Source organism: Aphis gossypii, chromosome 3, assembly GCF_020184175.1.
Source record: "Aphis gossypii isolate Hap1 chromosome 3, ASM2018417v2, whole genome shotgun sequence".
Taxonomy (NCBI): domain Eukaryota; kingdom Metazoa; phylum Arthropoda; class Insecta; order Hemiptera; family Aphididae; genus Aphis; species Aphis gossypii.
The window spans coordinates 41778777-41804551 of NC_065532.1; the positions used below are offsets into that span (position 1 = coordinate 41778777).

The 25775-nt window shown below is 28.8% G+C and overlaps 3 protein-coding genes across 4 annotated transcripts in view; 2 read left to right on the top strand and 1 right to left on the bottom strand.

Annotated features, from left to right (window-relative positions):
• The first annotated feature begins 4593 nt into the window (after positions 1–4593).
• LOC114126141 (nucleolin-like) lies at positions 4594–7241 on the top strand. The gene is made up of 3 exons (XM_027990023.2): positions 4594–4804; positions 5972–6201; positions 6268–7241. The coding sequence occupies exons 1-3, from the start codon at positions 4779–4781 to the stop codon at positions 6420–6422; spliced, it is 411 nt and encodes a 136-aa protein (XP_027845824.1). The 5' UTR covers positions 4594–4778; the 3' UTR covers positions 6423–7241.
• A 2244-nt stretch (positions 7242–9485) lies between these two features.
• On the top strand, positions 9486–13591 carry LOC114126142 (cAMP-dependent protein kinase catalytic subunit 1). The gene has a single exon (XM_027990024.2). It carries the CDS (start codon positions 10040–10042, stop codon positions 11144–11146), a length of 1107 nt encoding a protein of 368 aa, XP_027845825.1. The 5' UTR covers positions 9486–10039; the 3' UTR covers positions 11147–13591.
• A 112-nt stretch (positions 13592–13703) lies between these two features.
• LOC114126146 (diuretic hormone class 2) overlaps positions 13704–25775 on the bottom strand; it is a 44533-nt gene continuing 32461 nt past the window's right edge. The window contains exons 2-4 of one of the 2 annotated variants that reach the window (XM_027990029.2): positions 24461–24574; positions 20654–20761; positions 13704–14199 (exon numbers count right to left, since the gene is read on the bottom strand). In XM_027990029.2, the coding sequence (XP_027845830.1) occupies positions 14049–14199; positions 20654–20761; positions 24461–24573 (372 nt within the window). In that variant the 5' untranslated portion in view covers position 24574 and the 3' untranslated portion in view covers positions 13704–14048. The remainder of the gene's footprint in view (positions 14200–20653; positions 20762–24460; positions 24575–25775) is intronic. The other variant, XM_050202847.1, reaches the window with a different exon arrangement.

A 25775-nucleotide genomic window follows, 5' to 3' on the forward strand; every position in this document is an offset into this window, starting at 1 on the left:
TTATTGTATTATTGTTGTTGGATTCAAGATTGAGTGATAAGTGATAACGATAAGAAATTTCAAATACCACGGTTGATGTATAATATTATTAATATTTCATTCTTACAAAAGACCATCAAAATCATCAAATATGAATTCGATTAATTTTTGACTGTTGTTATGGACAAATTAATTCTATTTTGTACAATTTTGTTGTCATACGAAGTATGACTCAACGACATTATAATAATATATATACGACTATTTATCAATAAACATAACATTTTATTTTTCTATTACCATCCATTCAGTTGATTTGGGGACTTTAGGTTTGAGATACAAACCATCTAGGCATGTGCCGAAACCTGAAGTTAATTAAAATGTTGTTCTTCATGTACTACTAATGCGTAGAATTAATATTTCAATCACGATTTAAGGTATACCCACCGATGTGGAATAATATATTCATAGAATACTGCATGAATTAAGATATACATTGTTTTAAGTTAAAGAATTTAAGTATCTATTTAAGTATAATTAAATTATTTAAAAATTGTAACTCATTAAAAAATTTGATGTGTCTTAATATTATTCGTAGTCCGCGCCTCCGTGGGTTTATTTTAAATCGTAATTTCAATATTAATTTATATACATTTTTGTATACTATAGGGATAAAGAAGTTGTTTCCTCCATGATTGGGAATCAAAATGGTAGACCAGAGTACCACAGTCGGTGTCACAATTTTTGTATAACATACAAACCATGTATCATATTGTATGATCATCATTTCATTTTTCATAGTTTTTTTTTTAGAATTTCAGGTATAAATATTCCGATTATTCATCTTTAATTCGAATAAATTATTACTTGATGTATAATGAATAGTGAATGTTAAGACGTCAACTTTAGGAAATGTTAAACGATATTACAATTAACTACCGATCGTAATTGGTTAGGTAAATAGTAAATACTATAAAAACGATTTATTTAATAATATTATAGTTCTATATCATATTTTGATGATTATTGGAACTGTTAAAAGATCAATTATTAAGTCTACACTTCTTACGTTTGTCTTCACAATTTATTTAAATTAACTGTCAAATATTCGGTTTGATAAAAACGTAAATGTTTATATTTACAACATCAAATGTGAATAAATTTTTCAAACGGATTAGTATATACCATGAACATGATATGTTACAGTATATATTATATACTGTTACTTACGTATATTTTTAGAATTTAATAATAAATAATAATTCTTTAATAGTAATAAAGTACACAGTAATGTATTGTGGAGTTCGGGTCTCTAGTGGTGGCGAGTGGCGACCATAGAAAAATAATGATATATTAAATATTTATAAAGTGGGTATGCTTCAGCATGAAGTCTTGTCACTGACGAGCGATAGTCGATAACGCAGAACTCGGTCGGCATCATTTAAAGACTATACTAATATCATTATCCTTATAAAATCGCTGCATTATTTTTACTTACAACGCAGAAATTATAATACGATACGATTATAATTTATAATGATAATATAGTACCTATATGGGTAATATATGTTTAAAAAAAAAAAAATATGTAACATTTTCTCACAAAACGCTGCCAAGGCGTGCGCCGATCCAAGTCTTGTTGCGTCGGCGTATCACGATCGCATAAATTGTAAAACGTTGAGCGCACTTCAATAAGTATATAATATGATAATATTACGGGTAACCTAACGAACTACAACGATAATAAAAAAAATTACTTATGGCATGTGGGCGTTAAAATATGGTGACTTTTAGTGAAAATATTTAAAAACAAAACCAAATCGGAAGAATACCGCTTACGTATTTTTTTTTTTTTTATAGTTGTCTGGCTACCGATTTTTAATAACTCGAAATTCGTCATGAAAATATGTCGAAATACGTATAAATTTATTTATAATTATAATGTAACATGGATCTAGATAAAATTCTGAGAATCGAATTCTTTTCGATTTGATTTTTTGCTCTGTCGGATTTATATTATTATAACTTAAAAAAACTGAGTTATGTACCGACGCACAATGGCTGTGTAATCGCCGTCGTTCTCCTCAATGGATTTCTATGCCATTGTGCACCTACTATTCTATATATTATATACTTATACAGTTATGTGTACACTTTCGTGAACTCAGTTCTCTAGGTCGTTAAAACACATAAATTTCGTTAATATTGTTCATAAGACGGTTTCAGTATATTATATTACTATTTTATTGTACATTTGTACAAGTTTACAACGTATTCATTTTGTTTGCTGTCAATAATATTGTCCGCGTTAGACCGCGTATGGCATTATGGGTTTGTAAACACTAAACAGAATACCTACGTGCACTAAAAATTAAATATTAATATTATGCTTCAGAGTACTACCTACCAACCCCACTAAATTTTCTACGTGGGAAAATGGAAATCGTGTACAGTATAATATAGTATAACATTATTATGTACTTCGTAGGTTAGGAATTACAATTTGAGAATTGGGAGGCAAAAATGTGTTTCAGCTTTCAGGGAGGGTCCTGTATTCGTACGTAGCACCCTCTATTAGTCAAACAGTAGTACTCGGCACCCTTCGAAAACGTGCTGAACTTGTACTATACCGTATTTACTATTAATTTGTATAACCGCGATGTAGGTAAAATATTCGTTTAGATACCGTTTCATTAGTCGGAGAATCGAATTTCTTTACTCCACTTTAGGAAAATTGAAATTATCAAAACACAGTCAAAATAAACCAGTCTTACGGGTTTTCCGAGTTGTTGTTTTTATTTTCGAGGAATAATATAATTTTAACATTTTTTGATTTCCTTATCTAAATAGTAAATACCATTAAAATAATCTAAAGACGTAATACTGTAATATAGCCGCTTAGCGTAGTAGCCTAAAATAATAATAATATAATAATGTTCGGTTATTTCCGTTAATAAATCGATCGTCGGCGTTCGTGAGGCGTCCTTTGTGGTTTTTATATTATTATTACACCGCTGGCATCTGGCACGCGTCCTGCAGCTGCTCTGCCAAAGAACACGGTGTCGGTGTGTGTCACGAACACTTGAAAGACGAAAAAAAAAATTATTAAAAATATTGTAGATGTTACGACGGTCGTGTGCCGAATAACCTAACCTAGTGGGGATAGGCAAGAGGAGGAAATTTACTTTCTCGTTCGTTTCGTTATTTTGTACACCTTGCAAGCATTAACTAACGTATATATTATAATATGGTAGGTATATCAATTACCGATATAATTACACCACCACACCGGTGAGCAACAGATTAGCTTGAACTTGGGGAGTTTCGAACAAAAATAACACCTATTTAATTATAGCAGTAGGCAGAAAAATGATTTCGTTTATCTAACTATCTAAGTTTAGTAACCATAATATTATGATAAGATGCACAATTTCAGTACAAAATAATTGGATATAATATTTATCCGAGAGTGATTAAAGACCCATAAAATGTTATGACAATTCGTCCGTTTTTAATTCTCCTAGCACCAAATTATTTACGCTTCAAAAACAGGTACGACGGACGTACGATGAAAAACTCGAAGTCCGTAGAGGACATTTACACACGATGTCATCGATCGCGGTATCGCACAGTGAAAAAACCGAGAACGGTCATAATAATACGATAATATTATTATTATTATAAGGACCGAGTTCTGCCCATTAACGCGTACAATAATATATATATATACTACGATAGATTGGACGGTGGGAAAACCGTCTTTGTACTTATTAGTGTTTAGGTTATTATTATTTACTATTTTATTTTGTATTTTTACGACGATTGCACGAAGACGGGTGGTGTGGCGACGGTGGACGACCAAAATATGTCACGAGCCAAATGGCAAATATACCATACACCATAATAAACGTTATGTATTGTTGATTTTTCCCTTTCGTCATTATAGTCGTAAACCCGACCCACCAAAAGAAAGAGAAAAAAAAAACCGATATTGTAATGTATTATCCGTTTATGAACGTAAAGTGGAAGGATAGGTGGTAGGTATAAATGTATAATAGTAATAATAAAAAAAAAAAAAACCGTGCGGCTAAATAGTGTGGTGAGAAAAAAGAGATGTGTAAAAAGCGAGCGAAATTATCGGTCCACGGCGGAGGTGGGTGGTCGTGAACTCTTGATGGTCGGAGGGGTCGCGAGCGTCGTGAAAAAATAAAAGCCGACCGGAGTTGCCAACCGTAGAGTTGTTTACCGGGCAGCCCGTGCGGTTGGTCACGCCGCCCGGATATCGTTAGTCGGATTGGCCCTACCGATCGAGGTCACTGCGCGTGCGCCCTGGCGGTTCAACGGTTTTCACCCACGCCGACCTGACCCGCGGAATCGCTATCGATTGCCGTTCGATTTTCGCGACACGGAATTCGCGAAAACCGGCGAAAACGAAATTTTTCACCGTCAATGGCAGTCAGAAGTTCGTGTCCGTGGTTCCTGGCCCGTTTGCGGTAATTTTGAGCCCCGAAACGGGCCGGACGACCGGCGGACGCGGTCCCGCGGGATATCGATAGTTTCGGCGCGCGGTCGATTGTGACGGGTACGCGTCGCGGTTGGCGTCCGGCGGCATTCCCTCCATTGTTGCCGCCGCCACCGACGCTTCTTCTCATTCGCGAAACACAAACGCCGCGTCTCTTCCCTTTGTCGCGCTCGCTCCACGGTTTATTTATTCCGAGTCCGTTACTGAACGCACAACACAGTTCCTATTCGCTTTTCGCTTGCCCTTCTGTCTACGAACTCTAAAAATACCGCACACAATGGCCGACGTTGTAGCTGATGTTAGGTAAGTCTTTATTAGCATTATTAATTATTGTCAATATTATTATATTACTTTAACTATTATTAAGATTATTATTAGTGTTTAGAGTTAATGTATACTATTGTTGTGTATTGTCGCCGTCTTCGCGCCGACGCGTTGTGGCCCGCGGGTCCTAACGTTGGCGCTACCACGGTCGTGGGGGGCCGTTTTTTTCCCCGTCCGCCGCGGTCACGCGCATACTTGATCGGACGCCGACGTTAATGCCGCGCCGAGACGTTGGCTCGCCGCGAGTCTTTGACCGCTGCCGACGATCATTGTCTCCCTCGACCCGTGACGACTCCCCCGCCTGGAGGATGTTTGAAATCGTCTGCCCACCCTCGCCGGCTTTACGTTTCACCTAAAACTCAATTTCCGATCGGACATCCGGCTTTTGTCGATTGTCACGGACAGGCGTGGGAATCACATGGTCGACGGCGGACGCGGTTGTTATTCCGAAATCTGTCGCTTTTCGACCTTGCCCAACAGACGCCGCGTCGTTTTTTTTCCCGAATCACTGCGTCTTTCTGAAGCGATTCGCTTATCTGACAATGCCGCCGGCCGCACGCATGTCAAGACCCTCGCAAAAAAAAAAAAAAAAAAACATTTAATTTATCGATAACGTATGTTGTTTAATATGCAGTTACGCTCCATCAAATTACAATTAACCAGAGGTCAACCGTGTAGCACGTTGACCCCTTGTTTTTATAATCATTGCCCCTGTAATTGGCCCATTAGTTTGCATTAATATTAGTATTATAGTAGTTAATGATTAAAGTGTTGCCCTCATGTGTCTTCTCATTCTCATGTTTGTTATGTAAACAAATTGAATGTTTGATAAATACTCGTGTTAAATGCATTTGTTTAGTGTGGAATAAATCTAATATTACTTTCAAAATCCTTTCAAATGAATTAAGCAATTATTTCAATTTCAAATGTGTAGTAAACACTTGGTCTATTTATTATACTGTCACTGCCCACCTGCTAGAATCCTTTTATAACTTCTTATAATTTGTAGATTTTCTTCGCTTGTAGATGTATTATGATAATTGTATCAGATAAAATATGACGTTTATTTAAATTAATGTAATCGTTTATATTGAGTATTGCTTTTATAATGCTCTTTTGATTTCATTTATTTTTATTTTTTTTTAGTGAAACTATCACCACCCCAGAAAAGAAAGTAGCTGACTCGCCAGTGAAAGAAAAGAAGGTGCCAGATTCTCCAGCCAAGATAGTTGAATCTCCAGCTAAAGAAAAGGCTGCTGAAAATGGATCCGCAAAAGCTGAAGAGGAAGACGATGAAGTAAAAGAAAATGGTGCTTCTGAAGAAGAAGAAGATGAGGAGGATGTCGTTGAAAAGGAACAGAATGGTGATGCCAAAGGTTTGTTTGAGTTATATATATATATATTTAATTGAACAAAAGTTAATTTATATTTATTTATTTCAGATGAAGAAGAAACAGACAGTTGTCAAAAGGGTGTTAAGAGGAAATCTGGTGCTTCTGAAGCAGCAGTTGAATCTGCAGATAACGAGAAAAAGGCTAAATTAGAAGAAGCTGAAGAAGATCCAGCTACCGCAGAGCCCCAATTTGTCGAAGCGTAAACACATGTCCATGACATTAAATTATTCTAGACCCTGCCCTCCTTTTGTTATAATGATAACTACCATTTTGACTTCGAAGCAGATCTCTTTGATACATGAATTATTAACTCTCCATGTTCAATTTGTAAATGCTCCAAATTATAATATGACGTACAAAATGTTTCCTTTTCTCAAAACTCGACAGCTCCGCGGTACTTTGATAATTAATTAATTTTAAACTTAATTTTAAGTTAATGGTTTTTTTTTTACGTCTTAATAAACTTGGTCAATTTTTATTTTATATCTTTTTACTATAGGATATGGTAAAATTATATTATACAAAAGTATAGTTTTAGACAAGGGATGGTTTCTTTTTTAATTTTAATATTGAAAACTATCAATATTTCTCTAAACTACTATAAGTAGCTAGAAAATTAGTAATACCTGTTGTGGTCCCACTAGTAGGGTTTTTGTATTATATTCTACTTTAAATTTAAATAAACAATTTATCTATAAGTTCAAAGTGGAATACATTTTTAAAACTATGGTTGTAATTACAATTTACCTATTTAGGATAATACAGTTCTAGTATTAAATATACTTACCAATGGTAATTATATATTATATAGTCTATAAAGTCCTACCTATTTTATTTTTTTTACCCTTGTATACACCCTACTTTATTCAATTTTTCTTTGCATAAAATTGGTGTAATTTTTACGATTATTTAAAAATATTTTTCAAAGTCCTGTTTTGGTAATACTAAAAACTGTGTATCTTACACAGTTATAAATTGTACTGTACTGTATCTGTTTTAATTAATAAATTGTCTAGAATGTATACCTTGCATTTGTGATTTACTAGATTAACCAAATCCTATTCAAAACCATTTTTTAATTATACTTAATTTATACATATGATGTACCATATTATATGGTTATTAATTAATAGCATAAAAGAGTAAAAATTAACATCCTAAAATTTTAGTTTCTCATTTAATAATATTTTTTTCTTGTGCAAGTATATATTTTAATTTCATTTGTTAAATAGTCAAATTAAGAGAACAATTGTTATTTGCAATAACATTTTTAATACAATAAATATGAGTATTTACTTGTTAATATCCACGATGTTCATAGTCGTGATGGACTTTTTTTACTTGGATTATATTAATTGCTTAAATTAAGATAAATCAGAAAATCTTTTGATGATCAATGATCTTCATTAACAATATTATTGATAAAGAAAAAAATTCAGTTAAGAATATGAGCTTGCTTTTTTTTTTTTTGCATTATGATTAATTATAATATAATTGTTATTAGTTATTTATGCTCAAAATTATTCAATCTAGTTATATAATATAATTCAAATTATTTTTCTACAATAGTGGAAATTAAATGTATATGGTATTTTTTAGAGATTTAATACAATACTTGTTTTGATACAAATTTGTTTCATTTCTTGTTAAAACGATAAATTGAATTTTTTTGGGGCATTCTCTTATTTTGTATGTTACTCGTTGGGGCATAGATAATTTATATTATCTATGCATCAAATATTAAAAGCATTTCAAGATTCTATTGAAATTTTTAATGTATTCTTCTATCATTATAAAAAATTGAAATAGAACTTATGTTGCATTTGGAGTTTGGTCCAACTATTAAAATCAATGTAGGTAACAATGGATATAAATTATAAATGATGACCACTGAACACCACAAATAAGCGTAATTTAGCATCAAATCAATATCTACAATATGTGTACTAGCATATAATAAATTTTTTTTAACTTTTATATTATATTGTACAGTGCATGTTAAATTTTAGATTTTTATGGCCTATATTTTTGTTGTAACTAAAACTTTTAGTGAATTATTTTTAATATCTTGAGTTAAGAACTTTCTAAGATTTTTTAGGGGATCAAATTTCTTGCCTTTGTTAAATATATATTTTTTTTAAATATTTCTGTTTATTAAAATAAATATAATTGTTTCCTGGTAATTAAGTTGGTTATGTTGCATTGATAATTACAACATAATACCTTAAATGTGAAGTCAATAGTCTTGTAGATGGTTAATTTTGTCAGTGATTAGTTCTTGCATAATATACATAATGTTATAGTGTATAGTATATATGTTCCACTTGACACTTTTACAGAATAATTTTAAGACAAATTTAACTATCCAATACTTCTATTGTTCATACTGTGCAGTTTTGAGACAATATTTAACAATATTTAAGTCAATAAATATAATAGTATGATATTTAAATATTTGAAAACTAATATTTGTATGTATATACTTTTTTCTCTTTCAGTAATAATTCATAATAAACAACAAAAATATCAATTAAATGTTATAGTCATTGTTTAGTGCTCAATATTTGCTAAAATTTATCCTTAAAATAATACAATCGTAATCTCAAAAGTTTTGTTAATGTTATAGAGAGGGAATTTGGTTTAAACGTGAATTTATTATGATAATCTATACATACATAATAGTTTATTCCATCTTATTGACTTATAATAATAATAATAATAATATAATATTATTAATGCGAAGACTAGAAAGTAGAAAACGTATTATGCTTGGCTGGTTGGTAAGACAATATGATGTCGGAGTATATTATAATGTATGTTCATTTTATGACGAGAGCTTAGAGCCTCGTACCGTATTATAATTTACTTAATACTGTTAATCTTAATTTTCGATTGAAGTCGGTTTAGATATTATGTACGTTAATACGGTGTACGAAAAGTAATATTTCTCCACTGGCTCCATTCGATTATATTATTATACTTCACACTTGTTATTTGGGTGTATTTTATATTTCTTTTAGGTAGGTAATTATGTTATATTATTAAGAACGTTTGTCTTACAACTCGTGTGTGTGTGAAACACGCCAATTGCACCGGTTTTCGAGAAGACACAAAGAAAGATCAGTGGAGTGTGGACTAAGTAATAACTAATAAGCTGTACACGAGTACTTTTTATATTGTTATCATAATTCTTTTGTTGTTAACGCAGAACAAGAGAACGACACCGGTCGCCATTGTTGTCCTTGTTGGTTATTGCTGTTCGGCGTTTCGGCTTTCGCCGGCGTTGGTGACGTATCACGAACGTATCGTACTATCGTCGGTGCCCGGTGGTCGGTGTTGGCAAAACAGGCAACAGCGAGTTGTTGTGCTAGCAGAGGGCGGTGTGGAGAGAATTTACGCGGTGGCGGTGCAATGTGAGTTTTTTCTTCCCGGTCCCGGAAGTCGTCTCTTCCACGGCTAGCCCGCAGCTGGTCGATCGGCCATTTTGAGAATTTTTGGTCGGGGGAAAAGGAAAAATTCTTTTCCTATCAATTTTTTTTATTGACCATTTTGTTTATGTATTTTCGAGAATTTAATCCCTTTACCGATTCTTGTAAGTCGTCGATTAAACAATAAATTATGACAGTGCCCGATCGTTTGCGAATATCGCCGTCGTTCCGCCGAACCAGCCTCGTCCGATTTTGAGGTAAGCCCGTGATGATAAACTATAAGGCTTGATTAACTTGGCTGTACAGAGACGGTTTCGATTAAAACATAGAGTTGACCGTGCAGCGGACGTTCGGCGCAGCACGTTAAAAAATCAGCTGTACGTCGTTGGTTAATGACAACTCGTTCGTTGGGAGCCCTGGAAGGTAAAAAAGCGAACGCGATGGGCAACGCCGCGACGGCTAACAAGAAAGGCGACTCGGCTGAGAGCGTCAAAGAGTTCCTCGATCAGGCCAAGGAGGACTTCGAGGAGAAGTGGAAAAAGAACCCCACGAACACGGCGGCCCTAGAAGATTTTGACCGTATCAAGACGTTAGGTACGGGCTCGTTTGGCCGTGTCATGATTGTACAACATAAGGCTTCCAAGGAGTATTATGCTATGAAAATACTTGACAAACAGAAAGTGGTGAAGTTGAAACAGGTAGAACACACGTTGAACGAAAAGAGAATTTTACAAGCAATTAGTTTCCCGTTCCTCGTCAGTTTGAAATACCACTTCAAGGACAATTCCAATTTATATATGGTGCTTGAATATGTACCGGGAGGTGAAATGTTCTCTCACCTGCGAAAGGTTGGTCGTTTTAGCGAACCACATTCGCGTTTTTACGCGGCTCAAATAGTGCTAGCATTCGAGTACCTACACTATCTTGACCTAATCTACAGAGATCTCAAGCCAGAAAACTTGCTGATCGATTCGCAGGGCTATTTGAAAGTGACTGACTTTGGTTTTGCGAAACGTGTCAAAGGGCGGACATGGACCCTGTGTGGTACGCCTGAATATTTGGCACCCGAAATTATATTAAGCAAGGGATATAACAAAGCTGTCGACTGGTGGGCTCTTGGAGTTCTAGTATACGAGATGGCTGCTGGTTATCCACCATTCTTTGCCGACCAACCTATTCAGATATACGAGAAAATTGTCTCGGGCAAAGTACGTTTCCCATCACATTTTGGTTCTGACCTTAAAGACCTACTGAGGAATTTGCTACAAGTGGATCTAACCAAACGATTTGGAAACTTGAAGAATGGTGTCAACGATATCAAAGGACACAAGTGGTTTGCATCAACAGATTGGATTGCCGTGTTTCAGAAGAAAATTGAAGCTCCGTTCATTCCTAGGTGCAAAGGACCAGGAGATACAAGCAATTTTGATGAATATGAGGAAGAAGCATTGAGAATCTCTTCAACAGAAAAATGCGCCAAAGAGTTTGCCGAGTTTTAAGGTATGCAAACTGTCTATTTTATTTAGATACATTTATACATTTTGTTTTTGCAACCTCAGTACACAATTAATAATAAAATAGGAGGACCAAACTGTTTATGAGAAATTCTGCTTGTATCAATATTATTATGATTTAGTAGGTTTTTACTAAGATGGCTTTGTTTAGCCAGTGGCGTTCGCAGGAAATCAATTTTGTTCAAGAGTCAGAAAACTCAGAAATATTGTTATTACATCACTATGTGAATATACCATGTTACACTAAAATGATAATGGTACATTTCATACATATAAATATACTTAAGTATATTTATTCAATATCAAAATCTTGCTCTACCTTAGATAAGATACAATCTCTTTTTTCATTGATTTTGTTCTTTTGTTAACTTGTTTACAAAATCTGAATTCATATATATTTCTTTTGATCCTTTCTTGTTGTTAGATTTTGACAAATTGGGACTTTAGATACATAATAGATAATTGAAATATAGTTATTTGTAAAAAAAAAAATAAACATATATATATATATATATATATATATATTATAACAATAATAATAATAATAATAATAATAATAATAAATAATTATTAATAATTAACTAAATTAAAATATTACTAGTTGTAACTTATATCATATTAATATTATATAGTGTCTGACCTCTGCGTACACCACTGCCTAAGTTTTCTCAAACCTTTTTATTTACTCAAAATAATCAAATATGGTTTAATCAACTATTAAAATGAATAGAACAATTTTTTTAGCCAATAATTTAAGTGTATACGTAAAAAAATTTTCCTCATCATAATGTATTATTTTATGTTTAAAATCGGTGCCATTTGTATTGTATCACCATTTGAACAACAGGTATCTGATTTCTTTGCTTTAATTATCTGTTTAAACATTTTAAAGAGCTTGTCTAATATTAATTACTGTATAGTAATTATTATTGTTAATAATTTTTTTGTTTTTGTTTTATTTCGAAATTGGATAGTTCCTAGTGAAGTCACATTATAAATTTCCAATGTTAATGCAATTTTTTGTTCATATAATAATGTTGACAAAGAAATTAAAAATTATTCTATGTTCTGAATGATTAAATCTATTGTGTAAAATGCTAAAATTTTGAAAACAAATTGCATTTAAATAATATAATATTTACTTTTATGTTTAGTTTAAATGTAAAGTTTCTTAAAAACAAATTTGAGTAATTGTTAATTTTTGTATAGACATTTAAAGAATTTTTTTTAGCTTGTTATATGTTATCTACACTTGGATATTTTTGATGTTTTATTTGGAATTCACTAAGAACTATTCATTTTGTATTCTGTTTTGTTTTTCTTTATACATATGTATGTATTTATTTATTTATTTTTATTTTCATGTCGAGTGCAATGCTATAATGTGTTAAGTGGTTTTTTTTAATGTAGAGTTCACACTGAAAATATACTACATAATATACAATAATAATTAACATAATTATAATTATAGATTTAAACAGTTAAAGATATTCTAGATATTAGCATTTTATTAGGTTTCTTTAAAAAAAAAAAAAAACGTTTTGTCCCATTTATTATACCTGTTTGATACATAATGTTAAATTGGCTTCCCAACATTTTGTGACAGAATACTAATATCCATGTATGTATTTTTTGTTTATATATATACTAAGCTCTAACTGATATTTCATTTTTCGTGCGGAGTTCAGGGTATGTTTCCCGGAGTTAGAAGCATCTACATATTACAACTTGTACTTAACTTAAAATTATGTTTTTCTTTAGGTATCAGTCTTAAAATGGTGTCAGCTCTTATGATTTTAAGTTATAATAAAACTAAAAATAATTTTATTAATAATCGCTTTACTTATCTACTTATTTATTACACACCTACAGTCTTTTTGTGATTTCTCCTAAATTAATTACATTAATTATGTTTTATTTTAATTATTTGTTTGTCATTTTGTAAGAAGCACAATCTATGAAATCATATTCTTGTTACCAATATTTTACCATGTTTAGATTTTAAATGTGTAATAATTTAAAACTTAGTCTAAATGAGCATAAAAGATCCCTAGTCAGTATTTCAAACTAAAATAATAATTATTGTTTTATAATCTTTCACTTTATTATTGTTTAACTTGTTTTTCAATTGTCTATTTTTAGTTACAATTGATGAGTATTATTTTACATTATTATGTTTTTATTATTATTAATTGTGATGTTTTTGTTTTGTGTTTTAACAAATCATTAGGCTATATGATAAAATTATAAATAATATTTCTAATATTTTAGATGGCATTTAATATTAGGTATTGTTTGTGTATGAATTTATGTTGGTTTTATTTATATTTTATTTTGTAGTGTTCTTTTAGATCTATCATAATAATAATAATTATTATAATACTATGCTGTATATATATTATATTTTATTAAAATTATTTAAAAATAATATTTTTGTTGTTTTTATGTATACAATTGTATACCTACATTAATACAGGTACATAGGTACATCACAGTTTACCAGAAATTTGGATATTTAAGGTGTTTAAAATTAAAAACTCAGTTTAAAACAGGAATGTGCTGTATTTCGACATTAAATAAAATATGAGTTAAACATTTTAAGTCATTGAGTTTACAATTCAAATAGTCTAATTAAAAGAAATACGTACAGTAAGCAATTATGCTAATCTATAACATTTTATAATCTGTTAACATTCTACTGAAGGTGGGATAACATTCACAAAACAATGGATGGATTATGCTTAAAATAATCATTGACTTGTAATATGTCTATATATATATATTTATTTATATTATTATATATATATATAATTCATATATTTATATAATATTTAGTATATATTTGAATGTAATAGTTTGTAAATATAATTTATAACAAACTAAAAGTTTAAGGTGTAAGAAGCTTAGGAAGCATATCACTGCGACGTCGGCGTCCTGGACCACCAGCAAAATTAGCTGCTGCCATGCCCATTAAATGTTTTGCTGCTTGTGTGCCTGAATAGCCTCGGCTTAAGCCCAAATCAAGCCCACGCTTAGAACTGAAAAACAATTAAACAATTTTTAAAAATTGAATTTTTTCAAATTATTCTTCATTTGTACTTAGTTCAATTATTATTAAATGCTTGAAGAGCTCAAATTGATTCTCTACAATATTGAAAGGTCAAAGTATGTAATTTAGCCTCTAGAATAACTTATTATTAGTGAAATTTACTCAACACAGGTTTCACAGGTAAGTTGTATAATTATATTGTTATAAACTTTGGTTTATGGATAAAGTTGTTGTATCCCCTCAGGAAGTTTAAAAGTGTATCAATGTTATGCAATGTTGGACAATAACAGTGTACCAACCTTTGATACAACATTCAATATCTGTGTTTATTCTATATTATATACCTTGTTTTTTCTTACTTGAACGTTTGAAGCACAATATAATAGGTTTTATTAAAAAATTTATTTTGTATTTTATTTATTAAACCAAAATAAGAATTTCCACACATATTTATATAGTGGTTTATATCAGTTAATTAATTGTATTTATATAGTCATATTAAATTAATTTTTTTAACTTGAAACTTAAGTTGGCTTTCTTTTATTTGTCTTACTAATTTCTCTAATATATATTATTTTTACTATATATTTCTGTTTTTTTATAGTATATTGAATTTGCCTTTTATTATGCTTTTGGTATAGATTGTAAACATTCAGTATAAGAAAAAAAATAGAATTGATTTTAAACTAAGTTGAGTTCCTTTTTTCTATTTAAATTATAACTTACAAGTTAAAAAACAGATAAGTAACTTTTAACTAAAAACTAAGTTTATTAAACTTAACTTATTTTTATATTAATATAACTTAACGAGTTAATAAAATTAGTTATTAGTTAACTTTCCTAGTCTTGAGAAATAGTACCTACTATGTTTTTATAATATTTATATAAAATTATAATATTTAATTAATTATTAACTACTTTAGTCAATGTATAAAATAAATAATGATACTAATATACTATTTATTTTTATTTTAGTGATTAGGTTTTGAATTTGAGAATTCAACAAAAAAGAATTTATAGACAGCGAGTTTTGAAGATAGGTAGATATATCATATATACCTAACTATGATCTAGGTAGGTAATAGGTGGTACTGCACAATTATAATATTAAACACCTATGCGTATTTGTGACTTGGGACATTTTATGCATGGTCACATACAGTGAGTTTTTTAATTTGTTTACATGTTTAAATTAATTTTTTTTATAATTGTGTATTCGATTTTCAGTTTAGTGGTGGGAAAGGAGTAGTGTTAAAATATAATTAGATTCACCTCAAAAATTTTTTTTTGCCATGTGAGTACGAGTTGATTTGCAATTTGACTATTTGTTATTAGTGCAATGGGGAAGGTAGTGTAAAACCTCAATAAATTGTATTTATCCTGTACTCAATAGATTGAAAATCAATTTATGCGTTTCAAAAATACAATTAACGAATGTACAGCGCTGGTTTTAAAAATTTCAATCAAGCTCCATGACCCACTTAAATTTCCTATATATTTTTAATATACCTACCTACTCTTATATTTATTTAAATTTTAAAACTAACATGTAAAAATAATGTTCTTGAGATATTTTTTTAAGGGGAAAATATATTTTAATTTGTTTGAAGATTTATAATGATTTATTGATATTACATGATTTTTTTATCCTTCATCTTTCTTTCAATTATTTTCATTTATAATACCGACTAAAATACATTTTTCATAATGTTAATTTATAACATCATGTTTCACTAGGTTTCATGAATATTAATATATATTACAGAACCAAACAGTCAATACGGAGTAATAATATTCCCGTTATGGATATTGCAAAATTGAACAGACATCTCAGTTGTTGAAGGTTAGTTGTAGATATCTATCTGAGAAATGTAACTATTAATGATTGACCAAACTAAGCAATTTTTCCATATGAGATAAAAATATATTTTTCTATAAGTGCTATTTATTATTATCGAGTTATAAATCTAATATTACATTATACCTATATGATACGCAATTGGCATATTTCTAGTAGGTATTTAAGCATTTAATAGTTGTATGCTTTCGTAAAAATATAACAAAAATAGTTTAGTAGTACTCGAAACGTTTTATTTTTATATGATAACTTATAATTTTTATTATTATTAAATTAAAATTTCTGACTTTTTTGTAGGGTAATATTATATAGTAGGTATTTAAAATTTTTCTTGAAATTATTTTTGAAGTCACGAATATGCTTAAACAATTATTAGTAAATGATATTATATTTAATGATGTAATATATTATAAACGTTTTATCTTGAGATTTCATTTTTTAAATAAGGTCAATGTTTTGGAATTAGGTTGGTAAATTATATGTTGTCAATTGGACTAGGTTCAATCTAAAATTAACTGGAATTTTCGCCGAAAAAGACAGAAGAGAAAGAATCAAAAACTTAACTTTTTATTCTTATTCTGAAATATGAGCTGAATAATTTAGCTAAAAGAAATAAAAAAATAATAGGTAAAAAAAGAGTATATATATATATAATAATCACAATATTATTGTGTTTATTCGAAATGAATGTTGAAGTTGGTGTTGATCCAATGGACATAAGTACTTATTGAAATCATTTATTGAAAATATTTTCTCATGACTAGAACAACTACCTACTTAATTGATTAGGTAGAAAGTTTAATGCAGTTTGATTTTCATAATCTTGTACTACCTATTTGATTTGTTTTCTTGTTGGAAAGAGTTTAGTAGATTATATATGCAATTATATCATAAAAAACGATAACCAGATGGGCGTTTTGCCTTAACTTAATTTTTTTTATTAACGTTACTAGTTAGTAGGTAGTTTTTGATTAAACTTTTGTGTTATTTCCGATATGAATTCATGAAATATGAATATATGATTGAAAAAAATGAATTTTACATGTGAGCTTACTTTTTATAAATATTATTTGTACTGTTTACGACTTTCTAGAAATTCTTACTATAAGTAGGTACTAAAGGTACTTACTTTATAAAATAAACATTTTTCAAATATATTATATAATCACGACACGAGAAACTATAGTTAATAATTCAAAGATAAATTTTAAGTAGGTATCAATCTCTTTTATATTAAATATAAAAGATGATCGATTATCTTAGTTGGATTTTTGATAACATTTATTATATATGTTTTCTAAGGTAATCTTTTATAAGCATTTTTTAACTTAAATAAGTTAATTATAATTGTTAAAGTCAAAGTTAAACATAATAATCTTTAAATAAAGTGAAGTTAGTTAGGTAACTATTTACTTGTTATTTATATTTCATTATCCTATATGAGTATTAATAGTATTATGATTGCTAATCCATGGTTATATATTAAAATAAAAATTATTTACAATTCAATTTGTACCTATGTAAAAAAATAAAAAAACAAAAAAACAAAACACCAAATGCACCGAAAAATAAAATGAATTTGGTAGGTATACCCTAGGGATTAGTGCCTATTCGATTAAGTAATAATTGTTTTATATCATGTCATATTTCCAAGTTTTTTCATTGTTATTAACGATCTTATATTTTAATTTTTAGACGAACAATAAAAACAAATCACAAAATGTTTTATTTTTTGTGTCTATTACATTCTTGGAAATATTAATGGGATTTCTATGCGCAGATTGTAGATTACATACGTTCGATTATTTCAATAATAAAGTTTCTATATTTTAAAATACATTCAGCATTTACTCTTCCAGTAGGTAAGTAAATACAATCATAGTGATAATTATATGTTGTTGATAGTTGATAAATTATTGCTGTCGAGTAGTCCATTTTTGTTGGAATTTTACTTAAATAACTTGTGTCGTATACATACAATATGACTTCCGTGATCCCATTACTACAGGCGCAAATGTGTGAATCGTATATACGGTATTAATAGAATAATATGGCATATGAAGACCCCTTAGACCCACTGTGTCAACGATGTTCAATTGCAATCATCAATTGGGGCACGATATGATAACTATGCCTACGGCAATTATACTTTTAATAACTTATTTAAAGTTTTGATGAGTGGGAACAATATTTTGTCGGGTACCTACTCTTATGCCACCACTCTACAACATCAAAATTCTTGGAAAAATATTCCGTTTAGCCCTTAATCATATGAAAAATGATGTTTAATTGATGACCAGAGTCAACATTATAATTTCTGTTTGTGAAGAAAGAGATACCACAAGTGACAGTCAATTTACCAGGCTTAAATCTGCACTGACTAAAGAATCAGAACGTGATTAAAGATACATTTGATGTAGGTACTTACTGGTAAACTATGAACTCAAATATCTTGGTAATATGTAGGATAATGGATAATATATGTCTTTATTAAGTTGTTCATATTTTTATTTAATGAAAAACTAACTGTGCTTGGGTTAAATATGTATAAATTGTTATTATTTACTTTTACTCAGTTGTAATTAATAGTGGCGTAAAACTATAATTTACCATCATTGTACCTTATTCTAATGATAATTGTATCTTGTACTGCCAAATAGTTACAAACAATCGATTAGAAGGTACCACCTACTTAGTTAAAATTTGGTATCGTCGCGTATTACAGCAGGTATCTATTAGGGGTATATTATTAAATCCTATTAGTTTATTTATTAGGCTGTAGTATTAAATCTGAAAATGTAATTGTAGATGTAGCTATTAAAAGTATAAGATTCGAAGAATTGTAAATATTTGTTGTTAATCTGTTAAACTAAATGTATTTGATTCTCATCGCTTGGTATACCGATTTGGCCATCTTCAATTTAATTTATCGTAGGTATATTTTCTTTATCACTTTTGGGGAGTGACGAATGTCAAAACTTAAAGAATCATAGTTTCCAAAGTCTGTATTAATACCAAATAATAATAAAATGTATTTTTATATTTATATACAAAGCGGTTTACCAAGTATGCTAACCTCCTTTTATACTTCATTAATTTAATTCATTAATTAAAATTTCGATCTTAATAATTTTATAGTACGTTTACTTAAAGACCATATTTTTAAATACTAAGATTTTTATACCTTTATAATAAAATAACCTGTGGCGATACAAATTATTATCTTTTTTATGAGAACTACCCTTCTTCCCTATAAATTATTTACCAAATGATTTTTATGAAAATGTATTCTTTTAAATAAAAAAATGACTAAATAGTTTTTTAGTTATTAAAGTTTACGTAGGTACTTATAATAGTTTTTAATAATGATTAAACATTAAATAAATAAAAAATAAAATAATCTAATACGTAATTAGGTTAGGTAATACTTATTAGTTATTATACTTTGATAATTTGTACTAATTACTAACTATTTGTACATATTTTTAATAAACTAATAAAAATTATTATTATTTTAAAAATCTATAACTCCTACATATTTCAATCTTTTTGTTTTAAGTAAATGAAGGTTAATAACTTAGAAATTATTCGCTCGAATCTTGATTTATATCATACATTAACATTTAAACCTTCTTTAATAATGGTATAAAAATCTAAGAATTTGAAAATATGGTTTCTAAGTTAACTAATAAGTAATAACCTAAACAGTAAAATTTGAATGAACGTAAAATTAAATAAAAAACTGCGGTTGATCATATTATTTGATGAATCATCCTGTATATACTCAGCTGTTTGACGTTTTCATAGTCCGTATTTTCCACTATACAATTTTTTTTTGTGAAATCGTTTTTTAGCGATCGTAAACTATTTTTTTTTATCTATTTGACTGATGGTTTATTGAACACCAATATAATAAATACTAGCAACTTTACTGCAGACATTATGTCCGCAAAGAAAACGCGTGCAAGCGTGAATATAATATTATTATATTATAGGTTTTTTCGTTCAATCATAATTATATAATTGATAACATTCAGATATTTCAATTTTTTGACACTATTATTTTTCACTCAGTAATTAAAGATTTGGAGGCACTCACTTTGTAAAAAAAATATATAAAAAATAATTTACCATACAGAATAATTAAAACATTCTTAACATATTATATGCTTTTGTATAATATGTTGAACTGAACTAAAATAATATGTCATTGAATTTTCGTAAAATTTTTCTTGAATATCGCCAGAAATCTGATTTAAAATATAGTAATATTTAAATTGAAAAAATCTAATAAAATGCGCGTTTGCTGCAAAAAATATTTGTCTAATCGTATTTATTATAATTTTTGCAATAAACATATCTTTTATTTTGTATTGTTACGGTTATCTGGAAACTAACAATTTGATCAAATAATATTATTCGCGTAGTGCCCTGCGGCTAGTGCTGGTATATATTTTCAGTGCTCACGGTATAAAGCTATATTATCTATTTCTTTTATACTCTTAAAATTGAAAAATAAATTCGTTTTGGAAAAAACGACCGAATTTCACAATGTTGATGTCTTAATTCTTAATGTTGGCCTTACTTTTCCAATTCATTTGCTCTCATGATATTTTGGCCTATTCGGGCCAATAATTCCAACATGACTTCAGGGTCTCCGTCATTTTCTGATGACAAATACGCGTTATTTTGCCTGAAATAAATAAAACAGACTGTTATGAAATGTATTATTTAACTGTCACAAGTAAGATAACTAAAACTGTTACAATAACAAAAACAACAAAATAATATTTACTTTATATTTTTTTTTATTATATATATGCATTTTAACGAAACAGACAATAGTTATGTTTTACACATCTTCGTGCTATAAAATATATTTCAATGTATTGGAGCGCTTACTCAATGATCTCGATCTGTTCTATTAGTGAAAGGGTAGGTTATAAATTTATAATAGTTATAACTAATTTAGCTATTCTGGCTTAACTAGTTTACTATTTATTTTATGTCAGACAAACTTTATGCGTTTTAATTGTACCGAAAAATGATCAGGGTTATATTTGCAGATACTAATTAGTAATTAAAAATTGAAAATTTGTTTAGGTTTCTAGTTTGTACCGAGAAAGACAGCTGTTTCTAAAATATGAAAATAAAGTGAAATAAACAAATAATGAGTCGGTAGAAAATATAAAATCTCAACAAAATGTTTTAAAACTAAAAATAATGTCAGTGAATACTAATTATACTTAAAAATAGTTACCATATATGCATATAATATTTTATTATTATTTATGTTATAATATATAGTATAACTATAAATACATTATATACTATTAGGTATACACTCATATTTTAAAATATAATTAAATTATAATTTGTGTATGTAAATTTATATTTTATTTTAAAACAATATTTTGTTTAATGTGATATTTTCATTATTTATCTATACAGGTGTAAGCTATTTTTTTCAATGGTTATGTGTAGATAGGTACCTATCCATTTCCTTGATATTTATGCATGTGTATGTTTTGTGACTTCAAGAAGACAATTTTCAATTCACCGTCTGTCAGGTTATAATATGATATCTGAAGTAAACATCAAACTGTCGAAACATTGACGTTGGTCCCACGAGGTAATATATTTTAAAGATTGTGTATTCAATAAATGTAAAAAAAAAAATGTTAAATAGGTAGATATTAAAAAGTAAATAAAAGTAAATAAAAAAAAGTAAAGTTTTAAATTCTGTTTGTATTTTTGTTTTTAAAACATTTTTAATTAGAACATATTATTTTCATGTTTAAAAATGTAATGGCTAAAAAAAGCTTAAAGGAAAAAAAGATTTTTATTAAGTTTTGTATAGATGTAGGATATTTTACACTTGACATTAGAGGTAAGTGTTGAGTAAAAAATTCTTAATGATTAACCTGCAATAGTTATAGTTTGTAAGGACTGTATAGATGTTTTGTTTAAAATTCGTTAATTTTAATAAATATAATATTAATTTTATAAAGAAAATATAATGATACTTCAAAATATATTTTATAACTAATACAAATATATAATTAAACCAAATGAATTATCGGTGTGGTTGTTGTCTATCACTGTTGCGGTGTATATCGAAGTATATTTAAATAAAATGTTAATATAATATATTTTACTTAATCGATAACTAGGTAGCAATATGTGGAGCAAGTGATAAAACGAAACTGTCGGTAGCACGTTTATGTGAAAAACGAAGGATCATTATTATACATTTTGTAAAGTAATCAAAAATAGTTATACTTATATAATATGGGGAGGGGAGACTGTGATAATACAAAACGAATATAAGATAATATAACATATCTCTGGATATATATTATATTATGTACATTTTAATTATAAAATACAAAATACTGTAATGGTGTGAAAATTCTTTTACAATAGATTTCACCAAGTAGTTTTTTAATTGTCAAATATTATATTGTACTTATACCTAACATAAACGTTACGTAATTTTAATATATTTGTATCACAATGTGCGACGAATGTTAATATATATTGAGATTTATCAACAATTTTAAATTAACATTATTGTAGATATTTCACCCTTATTGACTTTAATTATTTCTTAATTATGGAATTTTTTTCTAACACTTACACATCTGTGTGTTTTTAGTGAGTGTCACGAAGATGCGACATAATAATCGAATTTTAGGTGATTAATTAACCATCAAATTTTCCCGATGACACAGCCTACAGTAGCAGCAGCAATAAATAAACGGACGATAATAATTCACAACTTCTGATATCACGGCTAATTTCCCAACCCCCTGTTCGTTCCATCATCCGCGGAGGACCTCAACCCCTAGCGTCAAGGGATCGCAGGGTAGGCGATTCGACCTACACTGCACGTATTATTGGCGCATTTCCGAGTGTGGCGCGCACACGGCATATAACTGGTATACATCGTCAGGAAATAAATTTACAGCACTGTTTTATGGGCAATAGTTTGGGCACTGGCACGCATTATTATTATGGATGAGAGCCATCGCTATGATATATACATATATTATATATATCTACGCGTGCGTTACACCCGTAAACAATCGTTTTGAACGAATATAGTCGGTGCACCTCTGTTGATTATCCGAACCTACGTAAACCCATATATATATATATGTGTGTGTGTGTGTGTGTGTGCGTGTGTGCGCTTAATGTATACACACATCGTACTGCATACTATAATATTGTATCACAGCACAGACAGTTGTGTAGTTATGGTAGACTTTTAACCAAACATATGACGCTCAAGGGATCCGCAATAGTTTTTCGAAACATTGATGTATTAATTATTAAATAATAATAAAAATGAAAGTTTTTTTTAAAAATTTCATATTTTCATTTATTCATAGCTTGTACCTATGTTATTTATGTTTTAATTTATCTAGTTTATTTTTGAAGTAAATTTAAAAAAAGGTAAATTTTGTTTGTAGTGATTCTGTAGAAAAATAACTGTATTATAGCTATAATACAGTTATTTTTCTACATAATCACCGTTCAAATCGATTTATTTTCATAAGAACAAATTTTATTATCAGTGCGTCGAAAAATTCTTGAACCAATTCCTTAAACCGCTTTTCAAGGTTTTATTTCACTTCTTCGTAGTTAGAAAAATGTTTTTCAGCTAAAAATTTCCCAAATTCAATGAAAAAGTGATAGTTATTGGGTGCATGATCTGAATTGTATGTATGGTGGGTGGCGGTTTTTCTTTCGAAGATACGAGATAACAAACAGCGATGTCACGTTTATATAAATTACATCTATTTCAACAGTGATTATGCACAAAAATAACTTAGTACTTATGAACTGTGGTACAATCTTTGTAAATTTCATAAGATCATAAAATATGTAGGTACTGTTCAATTTTTGAAAAAAATTATATACATATAATATATACTATATATATTATAGTAGATATATATTATGATACACTGGTACATAGTAATTACATATTGTTTTATAGTAGATTCGGCCTATCTCATTTTCAGACATTCAAAAATTCGAACTAAACCCTGAGACGGTTATTGGTCGCTTCATTTGCTTGGTATTGCATACCAACTTGCAGTTGGCGATAACATTTTTGTCATTAACCTGAATGATTATACTACTAATATTGTTTACGGTTTACAAAAAACACATAGTTAATCGCACATGGTAATACATTAGAAATATAAACTCATATTAAACTAAGAAGTATTTACATACTGTATTTAGTGTATTAAAGCGTTAAGTGAGACTTATTTCGTTAGCGTTATATATTTGTAGATATTATAATTTTTTTTTTATTATTATTATTTATCGTTTGAGTTGTTTTTTTTAACATTTTTCATATTTAGAAAATTACGATTACCCTTGTAACAATGGATAAGGTGCAGATAATGATGCTGGGATAGTGCACACAAGTATCACGACCAACAAGCCACACGCCACCGAAGCTCCCACCATCATGTTTCCTGTGAACATACTGTAAATAAATAGATTTTATTATGTATTCTATAATCAATATAATTTGACAGAATGCAGTACACATATTTTAAGGTAAGTAATATATATATGAATTTAAATACTAAAAAAAGTGTCAAAACTCAAAGGAAAGTAGAAAGTTAAATGTTATTATATGCTTTATATAATATGGCATTACAATGGTAAAGAAAAATATCTCATAGTAAATATGAAGATAAAAATGTAATATAAATCGAAATATAACACTATAGATATGCTTAAAATTTTCATTTTTTAATAATAATATTAAACATATTCAATAATGCCAACGTTGTGTAGAAAGTAGTCACATTTTTTGTGTTTGTATGAAATAAAATATTGAAGTTTTACCTACAAACATCATTAGGAAAAAAATGTTTTATGTATATTATATTAAATGCATTGAAGTTTAAGTGTTTCATCTATTGTTTTATTTATTTAGTACAATGTTATTACTTTTATTATTTGAAGTATATTGTAAATTAAAATAATAAAATAGTATAATGTGAGGTCGGGTCGTTGTTTGCCGTATTCATTACGTTCGCGTAAGTGTATCACATTTGCCTATTCTCGACGCCGTCTAACTTTTGTTAGAAATTATTATTCGTAATACCTATATTATAATAATAATATTATTATTCTCCAGTTACACATACACTTTGCGGGAATTTTTTTATATTTAAGCGGCGGTGAAGTCTGATATATTCGTTTGAAACTACTGTACAATATCGTAATTTTTTTTCCACCGTAGGTTTTAGTCTGTTTGATGTTTTTTTTATACATAAATACATAATATATGTATATAAAAAATCAATTTAAACCGTTCTTTAACAAAGCGATCCCAAATATAGAAAATATGAGTTTTATACCAAACAAGTATTCATAAAAATTTTTAGTATATTATATATATGGATGGTATATTTCGTGTAAATTTATAATATGGAATATCGTATCATAACCACAAGCTGCTGAGGCACTTATTAAGTTAAAAATACGTTTTAAATTTATGTTTAGAAATTAATAAACTAATAATGGTTAATCTAAATTTTATAAAAAGTATGTCGCACTTATTATAAACAGAGCGATTCTTATAAAATTACGTTAATTTTATCAATAAGTATCAAAACTTTATTTTTATATTATTTAAAGTCATTATAAAACATCATTTATGAAATATTTATACT